This window comes from Bison bison, unplaced genomic scaffold, assembly GCF_000754665.1.
Source record: "Bison bison bison isolate TAMUID 2011002044 unplaced genomic scaffold, Bison_UMD1.0 scf7180017864466, whole genome shotgun sequence".
Taxonomy (NCBI): Eukaryota; Metazoa; Chordata; class Mammalia; order Artiodactyla; family Bovidae; genus Bison; species Bison bison.
In genome coordinates this window covers 2,799,893-2,816,163 of record NW_011495027.1, presented here as the reverse complement: position 1 = coordinate 2,816,163, position 16,271 = coordinate 2,799,893, and the positions used below count along the sequence as shown (strand labels likewise).

The 16,271-nt window shown below is 35.7% G+C and overlaps 1 protein-coding gene across 1 annotated transcript in view; it reads left to right on the top strand.

The window, feature by feature from the left end:
- SYDE2 (synapse defective 1, Rho GTPase, homolog 2 (C. elegans)) overlaps positions 1-16,271 on the top strand; it is a 44,736-nt gene that overhangs the window by 18,152 nt on the left and 10,313 nt on the right. Inside the window, exons 8-10 of the mRNA XM_010860502.1 lie at positions 3,917-4,043; positions 10,581-10,762; positions 13,872-14,103. Of these exons, the coding sequence (XP_010858804.1) occupies positions 3,917-4,043; positions 10,581-10,762; positions 13,872-14,103 (541 nt within the window). The remainder of the gene's footprint in view (positions 1-3,916; positions 4,044-10,580; positions 10,763-13,871; positions 14,104-16,271) is intronic.

The following is a 16,271-nucleotide window of genomic DNA, read 5'->3' as shown; positions in this document are numbered from 1 at the left end:
CTCCAGTACTCTTGCCTGGAAAATCCCATGGACGGAGGAGCTGGTGGGCTGCAGTCCATGGGGTCACTAAGAGTCGGACACGACTGAGCGACTTCACTTTCACTTTTCACTTTCATGCATTGGAAAGGAAATGGCAACCCACTCCAGTATTCTTGCCTGGAGAATCCCAGGGACGCGGGAGCCTGGTGGGCTGCCATCTATGGGGTCGCACAGCGTCGGACACGACTGAAGCGACGCAGCAGCAGCAGCAGTCAGTAAAGAATCCACCTGCCAAATGCAGGAGATACAGGAGACCCTGGTTCGATCCCTGGGTTGGGAAGATACCCTGGAGAAGGAAATGGCAACCCACTCCAGTATTCTTTTCTCGGAAATCCCATGGACAGAGAAGCATGGTGGGCTATAGTCCACAGGGTCGCAAGAGTTGGACACAACTTAGTGACTAAACCACCACCACCAGACCTTATCTTTATGTTCATTAATACTTGTAGAATGACAATGAGAAGCAGTGTATCACTGAGGATATTAATATAAGGTACAATTATTTATACTAATCTTTTGCAATACAAAATAAGCCTTAGAATCATTACTAAAGTATTTTGCTTTAGTGCTATCAGAATTTATAACATTAATCAAAATATCAATGATGAATACCATACAATCTGAAATATGATTTCTTTAGAAGAATATAGAAGCGAATGTAAAATAACCTACCTTGAATTTAACATGGAAACTATAGAAACCTCCTAACTTAATGGAGTTTGGTATAAAAATACAGGAAACAGATTCTGGTTTCTCATCCATTATTGTGTGATGTTGGGCAAGTCACTTAATCTCTGTGAGTCTTTTCTGCTTATATTAATAAAAATAGATGTAGTAACTTCCTGAAGCAGAGAGGTAGGATATTTGAATTTTTGAAACCTCTTTCAGATATGTGATTCTATCAAGTCAAGTTTGTGTTGTCTGGGTGGAAGTGAGGCCTTTAGAATCCAGCTTTTGGTCCAGTTACTCTTTTCTTAAAGGTGTCTATTTTCCCTCCATATTCTTTCCCAGAGAGCATATAGAGAAGCCAGAAGTTAGGCAGACTTTAAATAAAGCTAAAGTCTTTTACAATTGTACATTAAAATCTGTGTTAGTCGCTCAGTAGTGTCTGACTCTGCAACCCCATGAAATGTAGCCTGTCCATGGAATTCTCCAGGCAAGAATACTGGAGTGGGTAGGTATTTCCTCCTCTGCTGCTGCTGCTAAGTCGCTTCAGTCGTGTCTGACTCTGTGCGACCCCATAGACGGCAGCCCACCAGGCCCGCTGTCCCGGGGATTCTCCAGGCAAGAATACTGGAGTGGGTTGCCATTTCCTCCTCCAACGCAGGAAAGTGAAAAGTGAAAGTGAAGTCGCTCAGTCATGTCTGACTTTTATCGACCTCATGGACTGCAGCCTACCAGGCTCCTCCGTCCATGGGATTTTCCAGGCAAGAGTACTGGAGTGGGGTGCCATTGCCTTCTCCAATTTCCTCCTCTAGGGGACCTTTCTGACTCAGGGATTGAACCCTGGTCTCCTGAATTGCAGGCAAATTCTTTACCGTCTGAGCCACCAGGGATGCCCCATAAGTAACTCAAATAGCACTATACTTTTACAGTCTATTGTCTGAAAATATTTCATAAAGAGCAAGTCGATAAGACTGTTGTGATTTTAAATGCCAAGAAAATATTTTTTAGGAATGCTTTTTATTTCTATAAAGTTTAGAAAGATTTATTTTAATAAGGAATTATTTCCTGTGAAATAAAAAGTCAGATTTACAGTTGTATGTTTTAAACAGTTTTTTTTAAACACCTTTTCTTGTTTTGTCTCTTTTGCTTCTCCCTGTTCCACCCCAATACACAAACAGAAAGAGTCTGATATGTGCCTGTGTTTTATAAACCAGCATACTGCTTAAATTTTGTTTACCTTTCTAGTCAGTATTCCTTTTTTTTTTTAACCATGAAAATCAGGTTTCCATAGTCATACAAAAATAGTTTGTGATATTCTTCCAAATACTTGGAAAGCTACTATCATGCATCTCCTGCTTCGAGCAGGAAAAGATTAGTATAGAAATCATACTCATGGTCCGTCCAGTTTAGATTTTATCCTTACTAGAGGCATCAAGCATGTACTTCAAGTGTTTGATTCAGGAAATCAGCCTCTGAAGTTAAGGAATATATCCTAAAATATTCCTCCCTGATGTATGTATAGTATATCTTCCTTATTTTATTCACTTTTAAAAACTGTATTTGTAATATCAACTTTGGGGATAACACATTCCTTTAAATTATCACTTGCTATTGAAGTATTGCTTTCTTTAATTTGTTCTACATTCATCTTTCTCAAGCTTAAGAGGATACATCTTTATGAGATTTTTGTGACACTTTAAGTTTGCTTACACTAGAAGGGCTCTACTCAAGCTGTTTTCTTCTAATGTTGTAGTGTTTCCTTTGATCCTGTTTAATATTTTAGTTTCATTTTCTGGATCATTTGCCATTCTGATTTTCTTTCTCTTGATGATGTAACTAGCACTTGCTATTGTCAACGTGAATATACCGTGACTGTGGAGAAGAATAGGAAATTTGAATTTTATTCCTAGTACACTCCTTGGTTTCCCATATCCTCTTGATCCTTTCGAATTCAGCAGCACCTTGAACTGCCTTCTCTTAGAAATAGTTGTAGATTCTCTACTATCTTTCAGTTAATACTGAGTGCTTGTCATCTCAAATATTTTGGATTACATTTCCGTGGAGCCATTACTGACACTTTCCTATATTAAGACCCACCTTTTGTAGTGTAGTCTATCAGTTTTGAATAATTCATAAGAGGTTAGTGTCATAAGCAAACCTGTAAATTTCATTTGCTTTCTTCCTCTAGATTATTTTTAATATTTTTAAATGATTTCTAGTTCAGATCCTTGGGGATCGCATTGTGTGTTTTCACTTTATTTCTGTCTTGAAGTAATATCTTTATCCAATCTTTCAATTCAAGGTGACTGAACTTCCTTAATAGTCTTTGATGTAGAAGTATAGATGACGACCACTATCCTCAATTTTCATGAAGATTTTTTCTTTTAAAAGGCCCCAATTGCTTAATCAGGCCTGTTTTCTCTTTAAGATACCATGTTGATTTCCTCTTGGTGAATTTATATTGAACTAACAATGTTTAAAAAACAAATCTTTTTAATGTAGATTGAAGAGAGATTGAGTGTTGTCTTTGCATCGTGAATACATTTGAACTAGAAGTTTTATTTTCACCTTTAATGTATTATTTGCACTGAACTTCCTTCAGTGCTTTATAATCAATCCATTTGATAAGTTAAAAAAATCCTGGATTTGTTTTCATTTCTTCCCGAGAAACTTTAAAAGATAACTTTACAGAAATAGTTTCCTGGAACTTTATTTCAAATATATACTTTAAAAAAATAAACTGAGTTTATAGCTTTTAAAAATAAACTGAGTATTAAATAACTTGCCCAAATTCACCAAGCAAGGAGTGATAGTGTGGGGCTTTATGAATCCAAAATCTTTGATTAGCTGTTGTGCTGTATTACTTCAATCTGGAGCAAAAGATGTAAAAGGGCACCCATCGAGATATTGGTTGGGTGTATAAAATTAAAGGGAAGAGATTGTGTTTTTGCTTAAGATATTATAGCTAGCACTATAGGTAACATAGTATATCATTTGAATTTAAATGAAAGAATATAAAATTTGTATTAAACTATGTAACTACAATCAGTATAGTCTGTGGTGAAACTTCAGAAGCTTATGTTTGAGATATTTTTAATTAAATGCCATCAGAATATATAATATTGCCAAAGTCATGTGATTTATACATACTGTACTATTATATTTTCCCTTTATCCAATTTACCATAATGTGGCGATAATTTTATTTCTAGGTAGTAGGCCTATACCGATTATGTGGCTCGGCAGCAGTCAAGAAAGAACTTCGAGAGGCTTTTGAGAGGGATAGCAAAGCTGTTGGTCTGTGTGAAAGCCAATACCCAGATATAAATGTAATAACAGGTAATAAATAGATGTTATTTTTATGTACACATTCTGAAAGACTACCTCTGCAGGAAAGAGAATTTAAATACTATTTTGGTATTATTCTGAAGTCTTTTTTTCCTTCTTTCACAAACACTACTGTGTTCTTTTCTATGGGGAGGTACCAAGATATGGTCCCTGTTCTCAAACAGCCAACCTTTGGAAGGAAGTAAGGCCTACATTAAATTAGCTCCAGTAGCTAACAGAAGGAAAAGGGTACCTTGTCTTCACGGAGGGATAAATAAAGTGCCATCAGGTTCAGTTTGACTGGAGCATAGGTAATATAAGGGGCATTGACCATCTGGTTAGAGAATTTAGATTTATTTACTAGGCAGAGGGAATCCAAAGATTTTTGAGCAAAGGAATGAACTCTTCAGAGATAGTCTTCAGGAATACTTACCTGGCAAGTCTGCGCAATGGATTGAAATAAGAAGATAGAAGAGGAAAGAAAACCAGTTAGGAAGGCTTGGCAATAGTCTCAGCAAAGAGATAATCAGAGCAGATGGCATCTTACAGCAGTAGCAACAGCAGGAAGGAATAGAATTGAAAGTATATGAAGACAGGGAGGGCCCAGACAAACATCACTTTGACACCTGGTTGATTGGATTCCATTAGCAGAAACAGGAAAGAGAAAACTACTGTTTTTGGTGGAGAAATGTAGAAAAAGATTATGAATTGGGTTTCTTTTCAAACATATATTGAACTTGAGGTACCAGTCGGAGATCTCAGTGGATATATCAAGCAAAGTTGAAAGTGCTTATCTGCAGCTAAGGAGAGGATGTAGTAGAATGTGAGGGGTCTGTTATTTGCCCAGGTGATGAATACAGTCTAATGTATAGCATTGCAAATACTCTTCTAAAGCCCTGAGTGATGAAAATGGCAATTTGATGGTCATTGGCACTAGTTATAATTAACACTTTCCAATTGTCTGTAAAGTTTCGAAAGACCAGAATTTGAGGATTTCCAAACTTTGGAGGCAGGCAAAGAAAGAAGAAACATCTAAAGGGATTGAGAGGAAAAGAGTCAGAAAGTTTGGGAAACAAGAAACAATAGAGTTTTCACAGCAAGGTGTGATGCAGTGTCATTCTGTGGAGAGATCATATGAGATGAGAACAGAAAAAAAGGCCTTTAGGAGATTTTTGATAACTAATCAATATTTGGGGACTATTGGCTTATAATTCCATGTTTGTTTTTTGTTGTTTTACTTTTTATTAGCAAAGTTTTCAAGCGTAGAATACTATGATAAACCTTCTTTGTCCATCATCTGGCTTCCTAATGACCAAACCTGTCTCATTTATACCCCTCATTTGATTCTCCCCACACTTGGACTATTTTGAACCATAATCTCAGATATCACATCCTTTCACCTACAGATGCTTTGGTATGTATTTCCAGATTGTCTATGTATTTTGATAGTCTTTCTCTTCTCTCTATTGTCAACTACCATTTTTTTCCCTTGTTATAACAATATTTGTTTTTCTCTTCTAAATTGCTTTCTTATTTTGCATACAGTTGTCTAGGTGAGAATTTGAGGAGGGCTCAACTTGCACATATTAAAGAGATTTTTAATGATTGGAATCCTTAAAGCCAACTTTTAGCATTGAGACTTTCCAAATAATTGAGCTTCCCAATCTCTGAACTCTGAATGACTGTATTTTCATAGATTATTTAATATACATTCTTGGATAACTAAGTTTGATCCCAAGCATTTTAATTCTAAAAGAAGACAAACCAAAGCACTTTTTTCCCTGTAACTTTTAGCAAACCAGAAATAATGGTTACTTTTATTTTTCTAAAGGAAGAAGATTTATTATTTCTACTAAAAAATGGGTCATTTCTACAAAAAGGTAGATTTTTTCCCCTTAGTAGTATATAATTAACAGAATCAGCAAAAGACTCATTTTATAAATTTATTAAGGAGAAATTTTACAAATATCAGTTCTAAGAAAATTACATTCTGAATAAAAAGAGGTTTTGTCTTAGTTGAAGCCTTGGGTTAGAGATAAAAATTATGTCAAATGTGTACAGTTTAAGAAGATGAAGTGATGTGGTTTGAATTGTCAGAAATTTGCAGCATATGCAGAAGATATAACAGTAGATCAATGACTGTTAGATTTATAGAAAAGCGTTCTTTTCTAAAGTTGAGAGTTTCCATAATTTATGAATTAGATATTTCTTGGCTTTATTCTTTGTATTCCATTTCAGTAAAGTTGTTTTTCAGAAGAACCAAGAGCTCTTTTCTTTCTTGATAAAAAGCCAATGGAATGATTTAAGTTTTGTCTGAGAAATACCATTGGAATTGCAATAAATTGTACACAGGGGCTCATCATGGCTCAAAATTTGGGGAGCTGGCCAGTAATAGTGTTGCCTCATGTGTTTGTTCCGTGTGAACTCACATTTCTAAGTAAACTTTGAAATATATTTAACAGTTCAGTAGGTCTAAAAAACATATTAATGGAGTGAATGGTAGAGTTTACTCACAGTTTAATGTGTTCTTAATAATTGGTTTGTCTGGAATACAGAATGAAGTACTCCAGACAAACCAGGTTTTCTTCAATCAGGTGCAAAATTTAAGGTGTAAAATCTATTCATAGTTTTAAGAGAAGATAATAGAAAAGTCAACATATTTATTATTTAGTGATTATTAAAGTTTTAGGCAGAGAGAATGGTGAATTTCGTGATTGAGAATTAATAAAATATAGGTACTTCAAACCAGTCTCTGAGAAGTAGTTTTAGAGATAGAATGCCCTTTTTTTTCAGTGTGGTGATGCCTATATTGCATCACAGGAATGAGTAGAATCTTCCTGTGTAGTTGGTCTTTGTGCCTGAAGGTAAGAGGCATATGATTTCATGGTATCTAACTATTACTGGGCAGCTTAAGAGGTGTAACTGGAACCAGTTCTTTATTTACCAATAATTGCCTGCTTCAAGTACATGATAAAAGATATACTGTGTTGCATTAAATAAACTTCATCATAAATGTCCCCCAAGTCTTTTTTAAGTAGCTTCTGTAGCATTAAAGATTGTCACCACAAATTTATTATCTTATGTTCTTTATGTCCCAAAGTGTTTGAAAGATATTAAGGCAATATGGTTTTAAGATGCTCCTGTCTATCACTAAGTTTTTGAGATAAGACCATATGGCCAATTTCTAGATTTATGAGTCATTATGTCTTATATGTCACAATGTACTATAAATACTTCTCTCTGTATCATTTTATAAAATCTTTTGATTATTTTTCCTGTGAAGTTTGTCTGCATTTATTAATAGAAAAGCAATAATGACCTTTACTTCATTGAACATAATATGCTGAGCATACTCTAAGTGCTTAATGTTTGTTATAATAATTCTCCCTTATTTGCCTTCAAATTATAGTGAAGTAAGTAATCTTGAACCTGGATCCATTTAAAATTCCATTTATATTAATGGTTGTTTAGTATATTACTCATAAAGTATAATGATATTTGACATATATTTTCACTAAGGTATAAAGTTATCTTTTCTGGAGATCTTTTAGATTTTAATTTAATATAATTGCATTATAGGACAAGTCTCAAATTACCAGGGCATATTGAGTTTTATGAGAACTAACAAGTCTTGTTTTGTCGAGGAACAAATATGGAACCCTAACAAAAAATTATGCCCTAAAGGTTTAGTAGTGTCTTTGTTTGGCAGCTACAGAAAATTGCGTTTTTACTTTCTAGTTGTAGATTCTCTTTAAACTGAATGTTTCTATTCATTGTGGGAAACTAGGGATAGTAGTAAAGATCACATGATACAAGTTAAGGAATGGGAATATCACTGTATGTCTAACAGGTTTTGATTATTATTATATGCCAAGCAATTTGTATATATTGTATCTCTTTGTATATATCAAAGAAAAAGTTTGGTTGGTATTCTCTTGGTTCCTTCCTGCTATTTCCATCTTGTTACCTTTTTACTATGGAGTAGGAAGTTATGCTATGTTAAGGAATAAGGTTTTTTGGAGGCTCACAGCACAGTCTTGCACCTCCTCTTTCCTGTTTAATATCATCATCAGAATACTTGAGCATTTTCATTTATTCACTAAAGACTTTGATATCCTACCTATGGTTAGATTTCCAGCTGAAGTCCTGCCATCATTCTGAATGACTTTAACATACAAATGACCAATCTAGTACACTCTTCTTATCTAACCTAATTATTATTGGGTATCAACTGATACCTTAAACTCTTTCTTGAAACATTCTTTCCTTTACTGCCTTGATAGCATATTTGCCTGTCCTGCCCCCACCCCCATCTTGCCTCTACTTACCCTTCATACTTCTTTAGCTATTCTTCCCTAGCCACCTTTGGAAAATCCTCTTCCTGATGACCACGTAAGAGCTGATTGAAGACTGGGATGGAGGTAGGGTGGGAGGGATATATCTTTGTACTTGAATCATATTGTTATACAGCAGAAACCAATACAACATTGTAAAGCAATCATCTTCCAATTAAAAATAAATAAAAATAAATTTTTTTAAAGAACAAAAACATTTTTAAAAAAAGAGCTTATTGATGTTCATCATTTTCTCTATTATTGGGCCTTCTCATATCACTCTGTATTACCTCCTTGGCTTCCCTGGTGGCTCAGATGGTAAAGAGTCTGCCTACAGTGTGGGAGACCCAGGTTTGATCCCAGGGTTGGGAAGATCCCCTGGAGAAAGGAATGGCAACCCACTCTAGTATCCTTGACTGAAAAATCCCATGGACAGAGGAGTCTGGCGGGCTACAGTCCATGGGGTCGCAAAGAGTCAGACATGACTGAGTGACTTCACTTTCTTTCTTTTTCTCTTTCTCTCTCCTTGATAATCTGTCACTCCCAAGGTTCTAGTTATCATGTTTAAGTTGATCATTCTCAGATCTGTGTCTCCAGCCATCTTTTTCCTGAGTCTCAGATTTTTATATCCAGTAGCCTTGAATGTCCCATAGATAACTTAAGCTTAATATGTTTAAAATGAAACTCCTTTTATCCCCTAAGGCATGGTTTTCCTCCTTTCCCCCATTTCAAGTAATAGTACTATTATTCACCTAGATGCTGAAGCCCTAGACCTAGGAAACATCCTTTTGCCTCTGAATGACAAATATATTTTTGATTCAGTGGTCCTGTTTTCAGAATTTGTCCTACCAACATACCTGCATATATACAAAATGATGATGTGCAAGGTTATTCATTGTAGCATGTTTTGAAATAACAGAAGATTAGAAAGAATACAAGTATCTGTCTGTAGCCACTGATTAGATCCAAATGTGGGGGATCCATACATTGGAATACTGTGATGTGGCTGTAAAAACATTTGAAGAAAATTTCTGTGTACTGAAAATATGGCAAGGGTTATGGCAAGGATAGGGCTTCCCTGGTAGCTCAGCTGGTAAAGAATCCATTTGCAGTACAGAGAGATCCCGGTTTGATTCCTGGGTCAGGAAGATCCACTGGAGAAGGGATAGGCTACCCACTCCAGTATTCTTGGGCTTCCCTTGTGGCTCAGCTGATAAAGAATCCACCCACAATGTAGGAGACCTGGGTTTGATCCCTGGGTTGGGAAGATCCCCTGGAGAAGGAAAGGCTACCCACTCCAGTATTCTGGCCTGGAGAATTCCATGGACAGTATAGTCCATGGGATCACAAAGAGTTGGACATGACTGAGTGCCTTTCACTTTCACTTAAATTCAAATTAAGCCCTCAAACTAAGTTCTCAGCTAAGCTGAGAGCATTTTCTAAATCAGTATTGTCTATATTTAGGTTTTTGCTGTCAGAAATGTCCATTTTTTTTCTTGTGATCAAATTCTATCCTTTAGCTAGTATCTTAACCTACCTTCCTTATGTGTAACAGCTATTATCCTTTCCTGTTTCCTCTACTATAGCTATATCACCTCTTAGTTCATAACTATTTGTGGTGTGTTTGAAGTAGACTTACCTCATTCCTATTGTAGTGGCACGTTTGTTGTTTTCTGTTCTTGGGTTTTGGTTTTAGAAATGATTTTTTTCTTCCACAGTATAGCATTGGAGATTATCCAGACTATTCAGTATGTGTGTTTAAGCCATATCTTCTGTATTTAAGAGGAATTACATTTATATAGCTCACTTTTTTACAAGGGTTTATGAAAAGTCTGGAAATTAAAAATCCATATAATTGGAATAATTTACAATTAATATTAGTATGCCTTATTTTCTTTTGTTTTATATGCATTTAAAGGAGCTTTTTATAAAAGGGATTTACTTTATGAACAAACCTAATATATATGATAATTGCATATTATGCATGTGCATTATTAGCATGGTTTCAAAACAAAAAGTCAATTAGTGAAGTAATTTCTAAGAATACAAATTGCAAGTGTTTTGTTACAATACTTTTTACATTTCTGCTTTTATTGTTTTCAGAATGTTTAAAGTTCACTGTAATGATACTTTGAAAAAAAATTTGCCACAGCTTTTTATTATTTCACTCTAAAGACTAATTGACATCTATTTCTGGTTTGTTTGGTTTCTGAAGGTGTTCTTAAGGATTATTTAAGAGAACTTCCTTCTCCTCTGATAACAAAGCAGCTTTATGAGGCTGTATTAGATGCAATGGCAAAAAATCCTTTGAAAATGTCATCAAATGGTTGTGAGAATGATCCAGGTGATTCTCAGTACACTTTTGGCCTTCTGGATTGTCTGCCTGATGTTGAGAAGGTAAGCATTTATTCTTCCTGAAATAAACCATATATTTAATGAGCTGAGTACTTAGCTCCAGAGCTACAGATAATTTTTTAGTTATTTGACATTTGTAGCACTAATGAGTTTTAGCTCTACCTTTGCTAAAGACTAAACAGTGTAAATCTAGAAACTGATTCTTAAGTAGAATAAATTTAGAAAACAGTTTTATCTCTTTCGCATGTGATATTAACCTATTAACCTCCTGATAAGTTTTAAAAGAGTATTGTTATCTTATTATTAAAATGACATGTTTATAATTAAAAGTTAGGAAGATATAGAAAAGAAGAATGGAATTTATAATTATCAATATCTAAAGGCTATATAATTAACATTTTGGTTTATTTCCTTTTATTAATAGTATTTTAAAAATATGGTAACTGTTTTGTGTACATGACTTAGCCTCAAGACTTAGTGCTCACCACCACTCTTTCCTTCCTCCTTGTCTCTTCACATTTGCCCCCTTCCCGTGATCTAAATCTCATACCAGTATCTTCCGGTATGCCTACAGGAGAGAGGATGACTGGGCTTGCAGAACTAATCTTAGCCTAACTTTAGCTATTGTCCCTTAGAACAAAAGGGAGAATAAGGGAAAGAAATATGGCCGGGCTTATCCAGGTGAGGCCAACTTTGCCTGTATTTCTTATCATGTGAGAGTGGAAGGTCCAAGAGTGGTTAGAAATACTTTAAGCCTAATACCTTCATTCACTAGTTTATTTTAGTCATTTGAATGGCCTGTTCTCTGTCCAGTTAGATTAGGAATTTCTGTTCCCTTGGGTGGGAGAGAGGAATAGCTACAAAGAGGTGGGTAGAAGAAGAAGGGTAGGGTGAAGGGGTAGAAATGTTCCTTCATCAATATAAGGTAAAATTATGGATCATTTTGCTTATGAGTGAAGACTCGAGTGTCAAGGAATTTAAATCACTTGCCCAAGATTATATAGCTTTTTGGGTGTTCTAGTCTATCATATGAATCTAGGGCCTTTCTGGCCTTAAAGCTCATGCTGTTAATATTCTTTCTAAAAAGGCTGTAAAGTATTCCATTGAATGGATTTGACAATTTATCATTATTTGTTTTATATAAAATTTAGATTTTGAACCTATTTGTATATATTTGTCCACAGATTTCTTTTCAGTTAGAATTACTTATTTAGATTAGAATTTCAGAGTGGAATTGCTGATTTAAATGTTGTGAATATTTTGAGGCTGTTAGTACATGTTTTCATATTACTTTTCAAAGGGGACATAACAATTACATTTTTTGGCTGATCTTATTTCAAGAACAAAAAAATTTCTTATTTTAGATTGCGTTTCTTGGTTTGCTATTGAGATTGAGCCTAATATATTTAACCAGTCGTGTGTGTGTGTTAACTGTGTTAACCAGTGTGTGACTGGTTTTGATTTCAGAATATCAAGTGTAGTCTACTCTAGATCCATTTTGCTCCTGATTCCTTCCTTTCATAGCCAAACACTGAGCAAATGTTTGTTCTGGCAGTTATCACTTCTTCACCACTCACTTACTACTCAACAAACTGTTATCTGGCTTCCTATCCCATCCCTGTGGATCTGTTTTTGTCAAGGTTACTAATTACCTTCTAATTACTAAACCCAGTTGTCACTTTTGGCTCCAGAAATATTGATAATATGTCATTTTAATTTTTTAAAGTTACAGGTTATTATTGGTATTTATTTCTTCAATTATGAAGAGGAAATTACATGCTTATTTTGTTAAATGATTGATCATATACCAGTATATTAAAAACATAATTTCTTTTTGTAATTGCTTAAACTTAAATAATCATTCACTTTAAAGCAAATTCTCCTTATTGGTTTCTTCAAGGATTAAAAAAATTTTTTTTCAATAATTTTTTTCATTTCTATGCTTCACTTTTCCATTGTTTGTCTACTTAAAATATTTATTAAGAAGTGCATTGGCCTTCTTCCTAATCTGGATCACAATAAAACCTGGCCATGGTAACCGAGATTTTAAGATGGTGCCCCCTACTTATGACTACAGGATCTAACTGAACTTAAAAATGAACATTCTGTAACTCCTGCAGTTGAAGTGGGGAGTCCTAACCACTGGACTGCCAAGGAATTCCCACAAGATACCTAATTTAATGATATCTACAAAAACCTGGATATTTTTGGTGGCCATTATTTAGCCAACTATAGATACCTAATCTTATTAGTTTTTTGTTTATGCTTTCTGTATTTCTCTTTGTACAAATGATTAGATACATGTATGTTTTCTCATTTCCCATTCTTTCTTACATAAAAAGTGACATAGTATGAAAACTAAGATCCTGCATGCCAAAACAAACAAACAAATAGGTATCTTGAGATGGAGAGATTATCTGGGATTATCAAGGTAGGTCCTAAATGTAATCACAAGTATCCTTATAAGGGACGGGGAAAGGGAGATTTGACTACAGGCCGATGAGAAAACAATGTGATGAAAACAGAGGGAAGCAGAATCAGATGTTATATTGTTAGTTTTGAAAATGGAAGAAGGGTCCCTGAGTTGAGGAATGTAAGGAATATGGCTCTAGACCCTGGAAAAGACAAGGAAACACATTCTTCCCTAGAGCTTCCGCAGGAGTGTGCCTGCCAGCTGACACCTTGATTTTAGCACCCTGAGACTCCTTTCAGACTTCTGGCCTCCAAATCTATCAGAGAATAAATTCATGTTGTTCTAAAACTTAAAAAAAAAAAAAAGAACATTCTACCCTAATCCCCTTTTCATCACAGCCTTTGCTGTTATCTTTTTAGAGAAGGAAAGAGAGGAAAAAGTTGATGGCGTATTTTCTAAGAAACTCCAACTAAAATTTGGAATTCATTCATGAGCATTTTAGATAATATATATTTTAACCTTTCAATGAATCAAATTATGTTGTTGAAATCTAAGTGTCCTGTGTAACATTTTATAAAAAAAAAATGTGTTTCAAGTTCCAAACATCCAGCTTAAAAGCAAATCTTTGAAACAACCTTCTAAAAAGTGACAGGTTGTTTGTCTATATTTCCTGCTATAAATTGTGTCCTTGAATTTATCCCTGTTTGACTGTATTAAGTGAAATTTAATTCAATTTAGGCAACTCTAATGATGTTGTTGGATCATTTGAAATTGGTGGCTTCTTATCATGATGTGAATAAGATGACCTGCCAAAACTTGGCTGTGTGCTTTGGACCAGTATTATTAAGTCAGAGGCAAGAAACTTCCACCCATAACAACAGAGTCTTTACTGATTCCAAGGAACTTGCGACTGCTTTGGATTTTAAAAAACATATTGAAGTTCTTCACTACTTACTTCAACTCTGGCCAGGTAAATGATTCAGTGGAATTATTTTTCTCTTACAATGATATCTCTACAATGGTAGAATTAGCTAATCATTAAATATGCCCATGTATGGTTGAAGAAAATCTTTTCTAGATTTTTCTTTTTAAAATAGTACGAATTGATAACCTACCCTTTAGATTTCTCCATTTAAATGTTCTGCTTTTGCTGATACTGTTGTAGACATAGAGATCAATGTATACATTTTGGATTTGGTCAGCTCTGGGTTTGAATCCTGATTGTATCCCTTATTAGTCTGACCGTGGGCAACTTCATTAACATTTTAGAGTCTCAGTATCACCTTTTGTCATGTGGGTTAGTAATATGTTTATAGAATTGATAGGAAGATTAAATTTTAAAAAGTGTGTATAAGGTGCTCAGCACAGCTCTTGGCACATAATAGGTACTCAGTAAATATTAATATTTTTACCGTTGTCATTTTTAGTTCAACTGATTTAAAGCAGAATTCATTTTTCTACTTAAATCAGTTCTTCCTGACATCTTTCATGTATTCGTGGTCATTCTTCAAATTATCTAGGCTTGAGTGGACAAGTCAGTTTTTCTTATCCTTCCCTTATTCAATAAGAAAAGGCTGACAATTATTTTCCTAACATATCTCTTAAGTATTTGCACAGCTAAAATGAATATATATTTAATTAGATGTTTTATAAAGGATCCCTGTATTTAGGTTCTAAAATTTTCTTACCTGGTAGTAACTCCCACTTGCCTCCCCTATCCTGCATAGGACCAAGTGTGAAGGTACTTCAATGCTAAGGGTAGTACACAGTGTTAAAAGTGCCTGGGCCCTGGAGTCAGGCTTGGATTCAGATCCGACTGTGGCACTCACCAGCAGTGTGGACTCAGGCAAACTTTCTTAGGCCTCAGTTTGCTTCTGTATGAATAGTGCCTACCTTAGGGTTGTTGTGAAGATTGACATAAAGGATCTAAGGAAATGAACAGAGAGTTTAGCATAAAGTCAGTCCTCAGTAAATGTGCTTATTAGTCTTCCCTGGTGGCTCAGTGGTCAATCTGCCTGTAGTGCAGGAGATGTGGGTTTGATCCCTGGGTCGGGAAGTTCCCCTAGAGAAAGAAATGTCAACCTGCTCTAGTATTCTTGTCTAGGAAATCCCATGGACAGAGGAGCCATGGGGTCACAAAAGAGTTGGACACAACTTAGCCACTCAACAAAAACAACTCTTTTGTTAATGTATATGAGAAGGATAGACTAAATAAAGTACAAAAGGCTGAGACTTCCCTGGTGAGATAGCGGCTAGGAGTCCACCTGCCAATGCAGGGGACACGGGTTTGATCCTGGTTCAGGAAGATTTTACATGCCTCAGGGCGGCTAAGCCCATGCATCACAGCTACTCAGCCCATGCTCTAGAGCTCTCAAGCCACAGCTGCTGAAGCCTGCATACCCTAGAGCCCACGCTCTGAGACAAGAGAAGCCACCACAGTGAGAAATACCAAGCACCACAACTAGAGAGCAGCCCCTGCTCGCTGCAGCTGGAGAAAGCCCATGTGTGGCAACAAAGACCCAGCACAGCCAAAAATAAATAAATACATATTTTTAAAAACACAAAGTATAAAGGATTGCTTGATTTAGTCTTTTTTTTTAATTTAATTTTATTTAACTTTACAATATTGTATTGGTTCTACCATATATCAAAATGTATCTGCCACAGGTATACATGTGTTCCCCATCCTGAACCCTCCTCCCTCCTCCCTCCCCATACCATCCCTCTGGGTCATCCCAGTGCACCAGCCCCAGGCATCCAGGTTCGTGCATCGAACCTGGACTGGCGACTTGTTTCATATATGATATTATACACATTTCAATGCCATTCTCCCAAATCATCCCACCCTTTCCCTCTCCCACATATGAAGTACCATTTCACGCCAGTCAGAATGGCTGCTATCCAAAAGTCTACAAGCAATAAATGCTGGAGAGAGTGTGGGGAAAAGGGAACCCTCTTACACTGTTGGTGGGAATGTAAACTAGTACAGCCACTATGGAGAACAGTGTGGAGATTCCTTAAAAAACTGGAAATAAAACTACCTTATGATCCAGCAATCCCACTGCTGAGCATACACTCTGAGGAAACCAGAACTGAAAGAGACACGTGTACCCCAATGTTCATCACAGCACTGTTTAT